Source organism: Geotrypetes seraphini, chromosome 4 (genome assembly GCF_902459505.1).
Source record: "Geotrypetes seraphini chromosome 4, aGeoSer1.1, whole genome shotgun sequence".
Lineage (NCBI taxonomy): Eukaryota > Metazoa > Chordata > Amphibia > Gymnophiona > Dermophiidae > Geotrypetes > Geotrypetes seraphini.
This window is the reverse complement of record NC_047087.1, coordinates 247935138-247951741: the sequence shown is the minus strand read 5'-3', so window position 1 is coordinate 247951741 and position 16604 is coordinate 247935138. Positions and strand designations below refer to the sequence as shown.

At 38.5% G+C, this 16604-nt stretch overlaps 1 protein-coding gene across 2 annotated transcripts in view; it reads left to right on the top strand.

The window, feature by feature from the left end:
- Positions 1-12983, top strand: part of BICC1 (BicC family RNA binding protein 1) — a 276580-nt gene extending 263597 nt beyond the window's left edge. The window contains exons 19-21 of one of the 2 annotated variants that reach the window (XM_033941758.1): positions 679-839; positions 7642-7741; positions 10550-12983. In XM_033941758.1, the coding sequence (XP_033797649.1) occupies positions 679-839; positions 7642-7741; positions 10550-10680 (392 nt within the window). In that variant the 3' untranslated portion in view covers positions 10681-12983. Of the gene's footprint in view, positions 1-678; positions 840-7641; positions 7742-9108; positions 9261-10549 lie in introns of those variants that run through there. The other variant, XM_033941759.1, reaches the window with a different exon arrangement.
- Positions 12984-16604: the final 3621 nt, after the last annotated feature.

Below are 16604 nucleotides of genomic sequence, written 5' to 3'. Positions count from 1 at the left end.
TGACTCTGGGTTCAGCATTTCCACGTCTGCTGGCTCTTGAAGAGGTGGAGGCTCTTTCAACATGAGAGCTTCCTTAGACTGGCCTCTCCTCTGAAACAGCCTGCTCTCTAAATGCTCAAGAGCTGCTGTGCCACGCCCAGCCCTAAGCAGGGGAAGGGCTTTCTGCAGCTGAGGCTGCCTTCTAACCTGTTTGGTCAGCAGTTTCAAAGATGGAGGATTTAAAGGGACCAAACTGTTTTTCCCAGGGCTATGTACTAGGTACTGCCTGAACTCAGCCTGAGCTTTCTGGTCCTGTTACTGCCCTGCAGGGACATACTGGTCAGCTCTAACCATTTTCATCGGGTGATTTCTGGAGCTCTTAACTGGCACAAGGACAGAACGGGAGTCGGGCTTGTGACAGCATGGAGCAGATGGTGAATGTGACTTGAGAAAAATATATGCTTTTGTTATCTTTAATTTTCATTCCATTTCAGTTTTATTGTTTAAATATTAAAATAGCACGCTGATATAAAAAATTGAGGATTGAGTGATGTCACAGCTGTTGAAATGATCTAGCATTTGAGACTGTAGGCTTGCAAATTGAAAGAGGGGTGATGGTCGTATTTAACAATGAAAGCTATGCTGCATTTTTGCATTTTTTTTTTTTAATAATTGCTGTTATGCATTTTTTCTTTTCAGCTGAACACTATCTCAGCAGCAGTAATTACATGGACTGTATTTCCTCTCTGACTGGAAGCAATGGCTGCAGCCTCAACAGCTCATTCAAAGGGTCTGATCTTCCTGAGCTGTTCAGCAAACTTGGATTAGGCAAATACACGGATGTATTCCAACAGCAAGAGGTCAAATGCTTTTCATAATGTATTTGCTTATGTTCGTGTGTGTGTGTATGGCAAGGGCAGTGCAAATCAGGATCACAGAAGAGAAACAGCTTGCTACCAAGCTACAGGGGAACAGAACCAGGGAAAAGGAATAGAGACCTCAGCAGTTCAGGAGGCAAACTGCTCTTCATTGGACTTGGGCCCATTTATTTACATAATATCAGATGGTGGCGATCTCCATGTGGGATCCCCACTTCAGCCTTTTCTTGAAAAAACACAAATCCACCTCTATGGAGTTAAATTTGTAGCTGTGAGGAATGCAACCCTGTTCCTCCATGGTTCACGTATGGTATCATAAACCAATGGGTGGATGACTAGTACCATATTCTGAGACCCATTGTTGCACTTTTGAGTAGAGATGATATGTTGTGTAAGGGAACCTCACAATATAAAGAATATTTCATTCTCTTGAGTGTGCAGAGGCAGGATTCTCAGGCTCCTGAGATAGGCCGTAGAGGCTGAAACGTGTGTGTTGAGCCACCACACAAGACTGTGATTTGACGAATAAAATTACACACCAACATTTCTCTGGACCTCTGCTGTTTTGTTGGTCCTAGACTTGTGTGTATTGTAGCCATGTATCTACAAAGCAAGCATTTATTCTGAAATTAGAGACTTTAGCCTACCATACAAGATTGTCAAAATAACTGCTGTTGGTTTGGTTGATGAAACACATTCTTGACACTTGCATGGTTCAGAATCTGAAATGCAGAAAATGAATATATACACTAACTGTTTGGGCTAGGCAAGAATACAATGTGGTCATTCTTAAATGATGTGGCCTTAAGCTGAATTGTCCACCATCAAGTGTTTATGCTTAGGGAATGGCCATAGATGGTGGCCACCTAGCAGTATTATCCATGGTAGTCATAGATGGGGGCTATTCGAAAGTGCAGAAAAATATGTATTCCTCAATCAGCTATTTCCACCTTTGTGAAACTAAGAGTAATTTTGGAAAAAGTGTCTTGATTCAATTGGTGAGCTCTAGCTGTCAATGGCCCTGAAAAAGCAGCTAATATTATTCCTGTCTATGAGGCTCTTACCATCAAGGCAATATCATCCTTGTTCCTGCCTAGGCCATTGTCTAGTCTCCATTACAAACTATAATCTGCTTTTTCAAAGTGCCTTCTGTAGCTTTTATTTATCCTAGGACAAGCAGGTAGCATATTCTCACATGTGGGTGATGTCATCCACAAAGCCCCGGTACTAATAGTTTAAAAAGTGTACTGTCACTTTATGTTTTGAGAAACTTTGCGATTGTCCACACCGCGCATGCGTGAGTGCCTTCCCGCCTGATGCCCACTCGCGACACCTCAGTTCTTCGTTTTCCGTGGAGTGAAGAAGTACTTTTTTGACTGGACTCCGTTTAGTCTGTGTTACCTTCCTGCTTTAGTGTTTTTTCTTTTAATATCTTTTCTTTTGTTTTTCTGTAGTGGAACCCTCCCCAACCCCCAGCATTTATTATTTTTCTTTTTCATTCAAACTCAGGCTTCGGCCCCGGGGTTTTTCCCTCAGAGGGTCTCTCGTTTTCATTTTCAAAATTGAGTTTAATTTCGTTGTCAAAATTTTTCCATACATGTCGAAACCTTTGACGGGTTTTAAGAAGTGCTGTAGGTGTCGGCGGCCTATTTCCATCACTGACCCTCATAGTTGGTGTCTACACTGTTTAGGCCCTGAACACAGAGTCAAATCTTATGCTCAGTGTTCCACCTTACAAAAGCGCTCTATCAAGGCCTGTCATATTCAACAGGAAAAGCTGTTCGGCTCGGCCGTGGATACCACCAAATCTTCAAAGCTGTTGACATCAAAAACTCCTGCATCAACATCAGAAGATCTTACAGCATCAGAGAAGCCAGCTAAGAAGCCATCCACTTCCCAGCAAGTGTCGAAGGTCTCCATAGCATCGAGTCTCTTGATGCAGACCAAGCAGCAATGCCATCATTCTTCAGCTTTTCAGGTTCTCTCTCCTTCACGGTGAGCATCCTCATAGAGGTCACCCACTCTGAGACAACCTGCTGCACCAGTTGTAACGGCTGATGAGCCATCAGTACAGGTACATACTTTCAGGGAGCAACTCGATGAGTTCTTTCAGAGGGAGCTTGGTATTATATTAAAATTGTACTACATGCCAGTGGTAACGTTGACTCCCTCAGTACCAGTCAATACTAAGCATAGCACTACGAGGCCTCAAGGTACTGATGTCAGCTATCCATTGGTACATCGAGCTGCTTCTCATGTATCTTCGACGAGGCATCGTCACTCCCCATCTCAACGACATTCTACCTCCACGCATCGATCTTCACATCGACGTTCTAGCTCATCTCATCAACGTTCTCCATCGAGGCGTCAATCCACTACTTCGAAGCATCGATGCTCTTCAACATGGCATTTGATGCCAAAGTATCATTGTTCCTTATAATGTCGATCTCATGCTTTGAAGTAAAAAAGGGATACTCATCGATCCTCATCATTGTCTTCATCGGATCAGTACCAAAGACATTGCAAACCTTTCTGTAGACATCATTCTCAATGCATAGCTTCTCCAACTCATCTCTATGATTCATATATGCAATCTGACTCAGAGTGGGAACTTACTTTATCTGCGACTGAGTCTTATGACATACCTTCAGAATAGTCACAACAGAAAACACCTCCCAGAAAAAGATCTCCTCCAGAAAGACTTTCCTTTACTAGGCATATTAGGCAGTGGGGCAAAGCCCTACCTATCAATTGGAAGCTGACACTGGTCCAAGTGCTGAGTACCTGGATGCCTTAGACTATGATGAGCCTCCCAAAGAGCTCCTCAAGTTACTGTTGCATAGAATTCTTAAAGAGGCGCTTCTCAAAAATTGGGAAATGCATTTAACTATCACAGTAGCTCCCAAGAAAACTGGATTCCATTTACAGAATCATTTCTTGTCCAGGGTTTGATAAACCACAGGTAAAACATAAATCATTACTTGTGGAATCAACCCTTTAAAAAAATCTTCCAATACAAGAGTTTATTCCTCTGTGCCACCAGAGCATGAAAACCATACTATGGATAAATGTTGTCTTTAACAAAATTCTATGCTGGCGGGCAGGATCCTTAATTATCTAAAATATCTGGTAAGGAAATTGCCTGACTTTGAAAAGTATATTTCTTTTTTTTTTTTTTTAATTCTTTATTCATTTTCAAAATTACATTAAGTGTTAAATATATTCATTCACATTAACAATAAATACATTACTTACAAACAATCATTGATACATTTCATAAATTCTTATCCCTTCCCCTTTTCCATCCCTCCCACCCATATATTCCATTATCATATAAAACATATAATAATAAAATTCCCCCCTCCCTACACCTTAAGTTGATAAATATAAGGGAAACAATTTCATATTAATCTTTACAATACTTTGTTAATGGTTTCCACACATCCTGAAACTTCTTAAAACATCCCCGTTGTAATGCAATAAACCTTTCCATTTTATAGATATGGCATAAAGAATTCCACCAGAAGTTGTAATTTAATCTCCTCCAATCCTTCCAATTATATGTAATTTGCTTAATGGCAACACCAGTTATTATGAAAAGTATATTTCTTCAGAACACCTTACAGAATATCAGCAAACTATTCTCACACTTTCACAGACTAGAAAATCTATAGCAAGGTCAGCTTATGATGCTTTTGAGATGTCATCCAGAGCATCTGCTATGTCGGTGGCTATGAGACATCTAGCTTGGCTTAAGAGACTCTGATATGGACATCAATCTCCAAGATAGATTAGCCAATATTCCATGTTTAGGAGAAGAACTTTTGGGCGATTCCATCGAGGTGGCTGTCAAAAATTAATCTCTCAAAACATTGACCCTATTCTCTCCACAAGGATAGCGCACGAGAAAACAAGAAATTGTGAGAGTCAATGTCCAAGCTGATGGCTTTATAGAAACAAACAAGTAATCTACATAACCACATAAATATATCTAGGGCCAGAATCACTAGAAACATATGGACCCTACACAGTCCGTGTTTCAACACTATTGTCTTCTTCAGGAGTCCCTGCTGGTCCTAAAAATGAACTTGTGGATTAAAACAAAAGGTCTCTTCCTTGAAAGCGACACGATCAAAATAACAGAGTTAAACTAAACTAAACCTTAAGTTTATAAACCGCATCCTCTCCATAAAGATGGAGCTCGGCACGGTTTACAGGTACTTTAATAAATGAGGGAAAAACATAATAAGAATTAGTGGTTATAAAGAGGGTAGTGAGCTTTACATTTTAGAGAAAAGCCAGGTTTTCAGATGCTTACAGAATAATTGGAATGAGCCCAGATTCTGCAGCAAGGCGGAAAGGTTATTCCTTTATTATTATTATTTTTTTAATCTTTATTCATTTTTATAACTTACAACAAGTGTAATCGGAAATAACATTTAAACTTACAAAAATCACTTGAATTTCTGTTACAATCATCTTAAATTAATGAAATTTATCCCCCCTCCCACCCTTACCATTTCATATGTAATCACGTATATCATATAATATATTCCAAAGCACAATGATTTTGAAGCAAAGAGATTTCCATAATTTTCCTGCATAGATGACGCCTTTTAACGAAGGGAAAGATAGTTTAAGTTTTTGGATGGATCTCATTTTCAGGTGAGCACAGCAGTGTGCTGATCTCTTCTCCACCAACTTACCACTTGACAGGCTGATTGACTCAAGCAGTCCTGTCTGTCTACACCTGCTGTATCTGGTAGCTGCTTTTATTTATTTATTTAATTCATTTTCTGTTCTGTTTTCCCCAAAGAGCTCACAACGGATTACAGGTTAAACTTACATAATGTACAGTTAACAGGTTATGATGTGGCATAGATTCAGTACTAATCTGCAATACAAGTTTTTATCCTAACGTGACACATACCGGGGATTTAGTACCAGTGTATATTTCTTTGTAACCTTTTGGTCATGGACAGGGGAGTTAGGTGAAGAGGTATATTTTTATTGCTTTTCTAAAGTTGAAGCGTCTTTCAAGGGATCTAATCTGCAGGGGCAGTTGATTCCAGTGGCTCAGTATGAATGGGAGTAGGGATATCATTTGGTGGTTTGCAGTTGAAGGGCATGACCATTGCGGGGTTATGAAGCATATTTCATCCTGGGAGTGGAGGGACCTGTTCAACACATACAGAGGGAGCTTGGTCATCAAGGGTTGGCCGTGCAAGGATTTGAATGCTAGCATCAGGCCGTTGAAGACATGTTTAGCTATGGAGGAGGTTTTTTAGAAGTCTGATTGCCACATTTTGTACATGCTGTGAAGACATTGTATATTCTTTCCCATGAGACCGTTGAATAGTGCATTGCAGTAATCAATGCAGGAGAGTACTAAGGCATAGAGTAGTTGGGTAGTCGGATTCTGAAAAGTTGTTACTTATTTTTCAGAGTTGTCACAGGTAGTAAAATGGGGTTTGAGTGCTAAGGATTTGCTGCGGGGAAGGTGACTCAGGTCACCATATCTACCTTGGTCTGTGGTGATGTTTTTGACTTCCTTGTTATAAGGCTGACTTCAGGCAACTCTTCAAGCCCCTGAATGTACACTAAATTATGCAATTTTATATGATTGTGCCCATCTTCATTATGAACAAAATTGTGTACACTTAATCGTGCAGTTCTCTAGTGTAAGTAGGGATTTTGGATTAATTAGTCTTATTTCATGTCATACACTAAGGATTTTATTTGGGTGAGATTTATTGGATTTCTTTTTCTTTTTGATTTTTAGAGGTCTTTATTGAAATTCCAGTACAAAATGGTCCACCAAAGATAATTCCAGGAAAAAAAAGGCTTGTGTTAAGAAGATGGATACTCACAAAACAAGCATAATAAAAACTACAAAAGGCATTCTGAGTAGGATGTTTCAAATACAACTCAACAGATTATAACACCTCTAGTCATATAAAATCAATTTTGTAATTAACTTCTCCAACTATAACCTGAAATGCAGGGTCCTATTAAATTGCTTTAAAACTGCACACACAAAATTAGTCCTCAATACAACTGGAAACTGGCACATTGATTTTAGTATGTTATATTTAGGGCTACTGTTTTTAGGTGTTTATACATTTTATTTTAGGTATTTATTTTCCAGTCAATTAAGAGTTATTTGAGGATACAAAAACATTTCAGTGTGTTTGTGCCAGAGGTGGTGGCATTGGACACCTTTTCCAGTAAAATCAAATGTACATGTGTGCCACTTAGACATAATTAGGCCAGAAAAGGCACAAATATTGAGAAGGGAAGGGGCTAGAGAGAACTAGGTGAAGTGTAGTTTATTTCAGTGTTTATTGGATCAACATTTATTTTACATTTTTTCTTTGCTTCAGGGCGTTTTTATCATTTTACTTGAAACCTAAAATCAGATACTGTAAATATATTGCTATGATGGGCTGCAACTTTATTTGCATTGCCTGTGAGAAAATTCCTTATATTTGAAGGAGATTTACTGATTAAACTTGACAGTTTTTCAGGCTTTGCTCCTATGGTGTGTTTTCCTCCTCTCTGTCTGAGATTTATTTATTTCTCTTGACAGCAAGACTAGATAAAGGAACTAGTTAAATATAGGTGTTCATATATTCCAAAAGTTTTGGTAAAATTAGATCTACAACCATGGAAGTAGCCTATGCATCATTTAATTTGTATTATATCCAGGAGGGAAAATGAGTTAATAAGTGTACACATAGTGTGACTGCTTTATGTACTAAATATATGTATCTTACTGTACTAGATTGACCTGCAGACATTCCTTACCCTCACTGATCAAGATCTGAAAGAACTAGGGGTTACCACATTTGGTGCAAGAAGGAAAATGTTTCTTGCGATCTCAGGTAAAAAAAAAAAAAAAGGTATATTATAAAGTAACGAAAATGTTGTGCATTTTGTTAATGTTTTCAAGTAGTGAAATTTGTTTGCGATTTATTAAAATTTTGAAAAATCTCTGAAGAAAATTAAGGTGTATTTTCCCACTGGAAATAGCAAAAATTCACTTTCAGAGAACATTTTGGAACGTTTGCCAGTGTGTGCTCAAATCACAATGTATTAGATAGCCAAAGAGCAGCTTGAAATTGAACAAACATTTGAGAGGAAAACACTTAGCTCATTTATCTTTGTGTATAATGGCCAAAACACTTCTAAAACACTTGTTGCATGCCTATACAAAATAAATCAAAGCTATTCCTGTGGTCTGCTAGCAAAGTTGTTTTTTTTTTTACATATCCAGACCCCAGAATGATTTCCTGGCCAGACATTCAGCAACAATTCAGGTAGCAGATTTTGCTTCCTGACTACTGAGAAGGGCCATACCTATCCGGATAATGCAGCTGAAAATTTCAAGAGAACTCTCGAGCTAGCTCTGAGGTGGTCAGGAGGGCAGAACAAGTTACCTGGAGACTGATGATATTCAACATCTGTATCCAAATAACTAAAGACAGCAAAAAAGGTGTCCGGAATTATCCAAATAGTTTTCTGTTATCTGGGTACCTCCTGGCTCTGCCCATTATCCCTGGATATTCAGCACTGCCCAATACCTGAATATTGGCACTAAATATCTGGGTATAATTTACCTGCTGCAACCAGCAGTTAAAGCACATGCTGACCTCTGTGGCTGAATATTGGTGGGTGTGCTTTTTTGCTTTTTAACAATAGAGTTGAATGGGGCAAAGGGGTGCACAGCCATAGAAGAGATTTGAGTTTGATCATGAGGTAAGCTTCTGCTTATCAGGTCAGCCAGGACTCGAAGTGCTGTGAAGGCAGCATTCACAGTCTGTGGGAAGAAAGTCGCGGCCATTATATACTACTACTACTACTACTACTACTACTACTGAGTGTCCAAACTCAGAGGACCCTACACTAGGTTTCAAAAGGTACTGCGAAGGCCAGGTAATGGTTTGCTTAAATAGACCTTGCAAATAGTGCTACATTTTGTTTAAAAATGTTGTTACATGATGATGTCTGGGCCAATAAGTTGGCATTATTGTTCACATACCAGTACTCTTCATATCTCATGAAATTAGAATTTGCATGTCTGCACTGCAGTGCAGATATTTTGTTGTCTTTTGCTGGTAGTTAGTTTTGAAAGATCACGTGACAGGGCATGTGATTTCACTAATTCTGTTTTGTGAATGAGCTGACATGGTCTGCCCGGATTGGCTGGTTCGTGTTCAGCTGACCTGTCACGTGATCTTTCTCCTGACAGGGCTGGACATGGTTATAAGCCCCACAACAGTGCTTTGAAAGTTGTGGTTGAAAGCAGCAGTTAGGATCTGCATACTGTAAGTAGTTGAATGAGTTTTTGCTCTTTTTCAACTTTCAGCAGGTGAGCAATTTCATTTCCCTTTTGGGTTTGTGTTATAGAATAGCCTGGATTTGGTGCTAAGGCCCTGAAGCAGTGGTTACCAGCCACAAAACGATCGTCAGCCTGGCCTGTTTGTGTTCAGTGGTTTTACCATTAATCATTCTCAGCTATTTTTTGCTCCCACCTGCTAACTTTAAACTTGTGCAAAAGTTTTTTGCCTATGATGCTTGGGTGGAAGAGTGTGGGTACACCTCTCCGTTTGTCTGAGGCTTTTCTTTCGCTTAAGTAATAAGCCAGCTTTCTTGGCTTGTGTGGTGCTTTTGTTTTAGAGTGATATTTTTGAATCTTTGTACTATACTTCCCTCCATTCCTCCCTGTTTTTTAAAATATACATTTACATATAATTAATTTCAAAATTGCATTTATATCAGTCATAGAAATACTTCAAAAACTTTTCCCCCTCCCTCCCACCCCAATTCAAGAACAAAAACCAAATGCATTATTTTGGACATATAGGGCTCCTTTTACAAAGCTGCGCTAGTGGTTTTAGCGCGCGCTTAATGCGTGCTAATTTGCTGCGTGCACTAGACACTAATACCAGCATTGAGCTGGCATTAGTTCTAGCCACGTAGAGCGGGTTTAGCACGTGTAAAATTCTGCGTGTGCTAAAAACACTATCGCAGCTTAGTAAAAGGAGCCCAGAGTAAAAATCATATTGAACTTATTGATCAATGAAAACATCAAAATATAATACCCACCCACTTCCACTTCCATCGGGGTGTGAAGACAAACAATCCACCCTAAATAGCACAATAATTCTAATGAACCCTTATGAGCAATGCCAGTTGGAACAAGAAAACCCCAATGCAGCTGAAAATGTGAAATGCTGGCCAATGTCAGTGTGATTCATCTCTCCAACAACAGGCACCTAAAATATTGCAATTAATATACTTTAAAGCTTGTTTTTGTATTGCATGAAGCCACTCTTAACATTTGTAGCAAAGGAGGGCTTTTACGCCAGTGATCACCCCAATAGCCACCTACCCACATTCAAACAGGGAGGTGGTGGGGTTCTGAGACTTTTTCCTTCTCGCTTTAACTGCTTGGATGGTTTCAGACTTATTACATCTGCATTTGCCTTGTAAGTAGGATTGTTGTATTCATCAGTACTACAATTAGTACAGAAAACATACAAACTGAATTGCAAAATATCACATGAAATAGTGAAAGTTCAGTGCTATATAATACCATGCTTCCTAAGCACACTCCTTATGTACTAGTAGAGCGTGGAGTAAGGTTTATTGTGAAATGTGTAACTGTCTCTCCCATTTCTATGTTTTAGAACTGAATAAAAACCGAAGAAAGCTTTTTGATCCACCAAACATACGCTCCTCATTTCTAGAAGGAGGAGCCAGCGGAAGACTCCCCCACCAGTATCACTCGGACATTACTAGTGTCAGTGGCCGCTGGTAGCAGTGTGGTGGAGTAAATGAAAATAACTCGGGGGGAGAGTGGAAAACCAGTGGACCCACCCTTCCATTCACAGTACACTCAGCACTTTGGAGATTTAGCATTTTAAGGACCAAAGTATTTTGCCCACTCAAGTGATTGTGCCAAAAGAAAGGAACATTATTCACCTGTCATGTTTTAGAATACCAAATGTGGATTTCTTTTATTCAGTATGTAGACTGGACAGGTTTGCTGCAATAATTTTTGACCAGTATTTTATTATCTATAATTTTTGTATGCACTGAATTTTTTTTACCTTGTTGAATGACAAAATAATGAACAGATGGCATACCAGAGAGAATAGCTTTGAGCTTTATCAAGAAGGAATTTTCTGGTACTGCTTAAAATAATTTGAGGTCTTTCTGCACTTTACATTTTTCTTATTTCTTGCCTATGGAATAGGTTTTTTTTTTCTCTTTTCCAGGTAAAATATATTATTACTAATAATGAAATTTAGTGTTCCTATAGTAGATCAGATTTCATCACTCAAATGTTTTTAATTGTTATTATGTAGGTTTGGTTCTGCAGAATATTAGGAAAACATTTCAAAATGCTTCCATTAATAGCAGATGAACCATAATTTTCATGAATTTAATATCCAGAAATATTATGAAACTAGTTCACTGTAACAGATGTATTGAAAGACCAAAATGGATCCTGCAATATGAACCCTTTGCTTTCATTGACTTTACTGTTACCTGTAGTGTTAAGACATGTTTTACTAGTCAAAGAGCAAAGGGCCATTTTAGTATACTGCCATATGGATAACATTTATTTATATCAAACATTTTTTATTTTTCAGATTTATTAACCTGCCTAATTATAGATTTAGACTAGGTATATATGAAAGGCATTCATCAAACTAAGGTTCTAGATTACCATATCAATTAAAAAGAAAACTAAACAGGCTTGTTGCCCTTAATGAAGAAGCAAGTTAGGTGGATCCATGCATTGAGGCAGTAATAGACATTTACATGAAATAACTGATAATGTGGATTGATTTTGTCCCATATTTGCCAAACATTGCATACCTTAATCTTTTGAAGCAGAGATTATATTCATCAGGAAATCATATATATATATATTTCTAGAGCTAATTACTTATACTGTGAAAATTCAAGAAATCTGGAGTTAGCCCCCCCCCCCACCTCCCCAGATATCTTGATATGGATTTATGAAGGATTCTGAGACCATGAGTATAATCAAGTGCCTCCTGATTAAACTGCAATGCAGTATTGCGCTTCCAAGCTAATATATTTGTTGCCATGTATTACACAAAAATTATTGTGAACAGCCTGTACTGTAATGTCATCTGTTCATGTATGAACATTTTATGACATTAACCACTCTTATGTTTTTCACTGAAGACCTTAGCTGACCTTATGCAAACGTGGGTAGGAATTACCTGTTTTTATACCACTTTCAGTGGATAGTTGTCACAGATGCGGTTTTAAAAAGAAAATCAAATGATTTGCAGACACAAAGGGAATAGTTTTTATATATTAAAAAAAGAAAAAAAAAAAAGATTGGTTACTTGACTTGGGGAACTTGTCCATGGTGTTCTCATTGACAAGACACTGAGGTTACTGCTTACTACTAGTTATGACCTTCTCCCACTTATTAGAAAAATTTCCTATGCCAAAAATCAGGCTAAACATTTTAATTTTAGAGGCTACTTGAGCTTCTTCACTGTCAGGTTTTATATAATTTTGCAAACTTTTTCCACAACGTATCTTTAACAAAGCATACACACACAAAGGGAATAGTTGCAGTTTTTCATAAGTAAGTTGGGACTTTCTCTTCCCTTAAACATAACATAGCTTCACGTGGTATTAGACTTCAGAGATTAAATGATTATGGTACTAAGTTGACATAGTCTGAAGTGACCACTGATTTGTACCACTTTACACCAAAGTGAAATATATATGTAAAAAAAAAAAAAAAAAAAAAAGGGCTGCACACAAACACACTGGAAATTCATTTCTCACTTCGGATTGCATGAAGGGAACGACAATACAGTCTAGAGTGTTGTCATAAAGTGTTGCTCTGCACAAATTATTTGGACATTGATTGCAGTTTAATTTTAAGCATGTGCCTCGATAGTGACCAGTTATCTGTAAATATAGAGCAGATACAGATATTTTTGTGTGGGTTATGAGCTTATGAAATTATTTCAAATGAACTGTGGAATTAAGAACATTAAAATGGAATTTGTTTTTTAAAAAACTAATCATTTGCTACTTACAAAAATAAATTTATATAATCTTTGGTAGTGTGCTTGTCAATTTAACGATGCAAGTTATGAGGTTACTGTAGTTAAATAGCCTTGAAAAGCAATGGGAAGATGCTCCAGATCTGTTTGATAGTGTTCGGTATGTTTAAGGCGTTCATACACTTTGTTCTCTGCAGTAATTTTTCAGGTGTTGGCTACCTTCCTCCTAGATCCTCAAATATACATGCAGCATTATGAATGCATACACTTTGCCCTTTAAAGCTTGTGATTAGAGGTGGATGAATGGAACTGATCTACGTACTTTGATGTGGTTTTAATTCATAAAATTGTAGCTATTTCAAAGCAAATAAAACTAAACTGTAAATAAGAGTTTGTAAACAAGCACACATAATTATATCAGTGTATTTGAGATAGAGCAATAACTGTTTTTGAATGAACAAAAAAATTCTGAGAAATCAACCATACTAAAATATCATATCTGTTTAGAAACCCAAATGAGCAGCATTATAGTCCATACCACAAACTGTATTCAGAATAAGATCTAAAATATTGGTTAATTGGGTTTGTAAATAGATTAATATATTTGTTTGTGTAGTTGAGTGCTTAGGCTCTTAAATTTACTTCATTTAAGCTTGAAGTCTAGTTTGTCTTGTATGCACAGAACATTCATATTTTTTTTTTCCATTTTGGGGAGTATTAGTACAGTTTTCAGTATTATTTCATAGTATGTTAGGCTTTAATAACCTAGTTCAGGGGTAGGCAATTCCAGTCCTCGAGAGCCGGAACCAGGTCAGGTTTTCAGGATCTCCACAATGAATATGTATGAGATGGATTTGCATGCACTGATTCCTTGAGATGCAAATCTATCTCATGCATATTTATTGTGGATATCCTGAAAACCTGACCTGGCTCTGGCTCTCGAGGACCGGAATTGCCTGCCCCTGACCTAGTGCATATATGTGGAATGTCTGGTGATCAGCATAGCACAAGGCAGTTTTTTTATACCTAATTGTTTGGGGCCAATATAGCAAATACTGGTATATCGATGTATGTGTGTGTATACATACACTTTTTCTGTTTATACGTACTCATTAAAATTGTAACACTTTAAAGTAAATAAGAGCTGTTCCAGAAAGTCCATAATAATGTGAGAGGGGAGGGGATTTAAGAAAGAAAAAGCCACTTCTATCAAGTCAAGTTTGTTATAATTGCAGATTCCATCTTATCAATCAAGACAAATATTACATAGGGTCTAATCTAGATAGAACCTCAGGAGATCTGTCACTCAAAAACAAACAACTGAGAGGTTCAAAAAATATAAATGTAACATTGGAATGTACATTGGCAAGGGAACTCGGAAGTAAATGAACCCCTTTTTGATGAACTCCAAGTCATTTCTTCTTCCTCTTCTAAGCTACTCTGGTTACATCTGGAAAGATGCAAATTTGCTCACCAAGAAAAAAAACCTGCTTCTGATGCCTGATATACAACTTCAGAATCTAATTCCTTACAGTCTCCATCAAATATAACTGCAGATGTAAGTGAACCTAAACTCCCCAAGGTTCTAGAAGAGAGGGTGAACCTTGTGAAAGCATAGTGGTAAAATAGTATGCTCTTAGAATATTAAGCAAGGAGTCCAGAGGTACCCCCCTTTCAAACCTCTTTCATATACTTTGTTAAACCCTCAAGAAATCTGTAAAGCAATTCTTGGAAATTTTATAAGTTGTAGAGTTTTTGCCCTCGACAAGTTTTTTCAAATGTTTTCACGTAGCACTTTCTTTTTATTGATTGTAGTTCCTCCCCACTTACCTATCGTAGTCTGTCCAATATTGTATTAACATGTTCCATGGTTTTTATCCAGTTTTCCCCCTGTTTTTATGTTTTAAATACGTCTTCATGTAATTTTACACTGTACACCACTTAGAAATTCGAGTAAGCGGTTTAAAAAGCTTTTTAATAAACTTGAAACTTCTAATCTTCCATGTACAAGTAGCATAACCTACCTGAAAAGATTCTAACTTGGCAACCTTTGTATCCTAAGTCTATAATTTGTTCCCACATTGTACAAATTGACCAGCTTACTGTATTTTTTGCTCCATAAGAAATATAAGAACATAAGAATTGCCACTAACTGAGTCAGACCAGTGGTCCATCATGCCCAGCTGTCCGCTCACGCGGCGGCCCTCTGGTCCAAGACCAGCACCCTAACTGAGACTAGCCCCACCAGCGCACGTTCCTGTTCAGCAGAAACTTGTCTAACTTTGTCTTGAATCCTTGCAGGGTGCTTTCCCCTATAACAGCCTCTGGAAGAGCGTTCCAGCTCTCTACTACTCTCTGGATGAAGAAGAACTTCCTTATGTTTGTACGGAATCTATCCCCTTTCAATTTTAGAGAGTGCCCTCTTGTTCTCCCTACCTTGGAGAGGGTGAACAACCTGTCCTTATCTACTAAGTCTATCCCCTTCAGTACCTTGAATGTTTCGATCATGTCTCCTTTCAATCTCCTCTGTTCGAGGGAGAAGAGGCCCAGTTTCTCTAATCTTTCGCTGTACGGCAGCTCCTCCAGCCCCTTAACCATCTTAGTTGCTCTTCTCTGGACCCTTTCGAGTAGTACCGTGTCCTTCTTTATCATTCCTAGCATTCTGTTTGCCCTTTTTGCTGCCGCCGCCGCACATTGTGTGGAGGGCTTCATCGACTTGTAGATCAGAACTCCTAAGTCCCTTTCCTGGGAGATCTCTCCAAGTACCGCCCGGACATCCTGTATTCGTGCATGAGATTTTTGTTACCGACATGCATCACTTTACACTTATCCACGTTGAATCTCATCTGCCATGTCGATGCCTATTCCTTGAGCTTGATTATGTCACGTTGCAGATCTTCGCAATCTCCCTGCGTCTTTACTACTCTGAATAACTTCGTATCATCTGCAAATTTAATCACCTCGCTCATTGTACCTATGTCCAGATCATTTATAAAGATGTTAAAGAGCACGGGTCCAAGCACCAAGCCCTGAGGCACCCCACTGGTGACCCTCTTCCAGTCCGAGTATTGTCCATTTACCCCCACTCTCTGTTTCCTATGCTCCAGCCAGTTTTTATTCCACGTGAGTATTTCACCCTCAATTCCATGGCTTGCAATTTTCCAAAGTAGTCGTTCATGCGGAACCTTGTTGAACACCTTCTGAAAATCCAGATATACAATGTCGACAGGATCGCCCTTGTTTATCTGTCTGTTTACTCCTTCAAAAAAGTGCAGCAAGTTCGTCAAACACAATCTGCCTTTGCTAAAACCATGCTGACTGGTCTTCATCAGCCCGTGTCCGTCAAGGTGATCAATGATGCTGTCCTTTATCAGTGACTCTACCATCTTTCCCAGTACCGAGGTCAGACTCACCGGTCTGTAGTTCCCCGAATCTCCCCTTGAACCTTTCTTGAAGATCGGTGTAACATTCGCCACCTTCCAGTCTTCCGGAATCTTTCCCGATTTGATCGACAGATTGGCTTTTAGTTGAAGCAGTTCAGCTATGGTCCCTTTCAGTTCCTTGATGACCCTTGTATGGATGCCATCCGGTCCCGGGGATTTATCACTCTTAAGCCTATCAATCTGCCTACATACCTCCTCTAGACTGACAGTCAATCCTGTCAGCTTTCCATCTT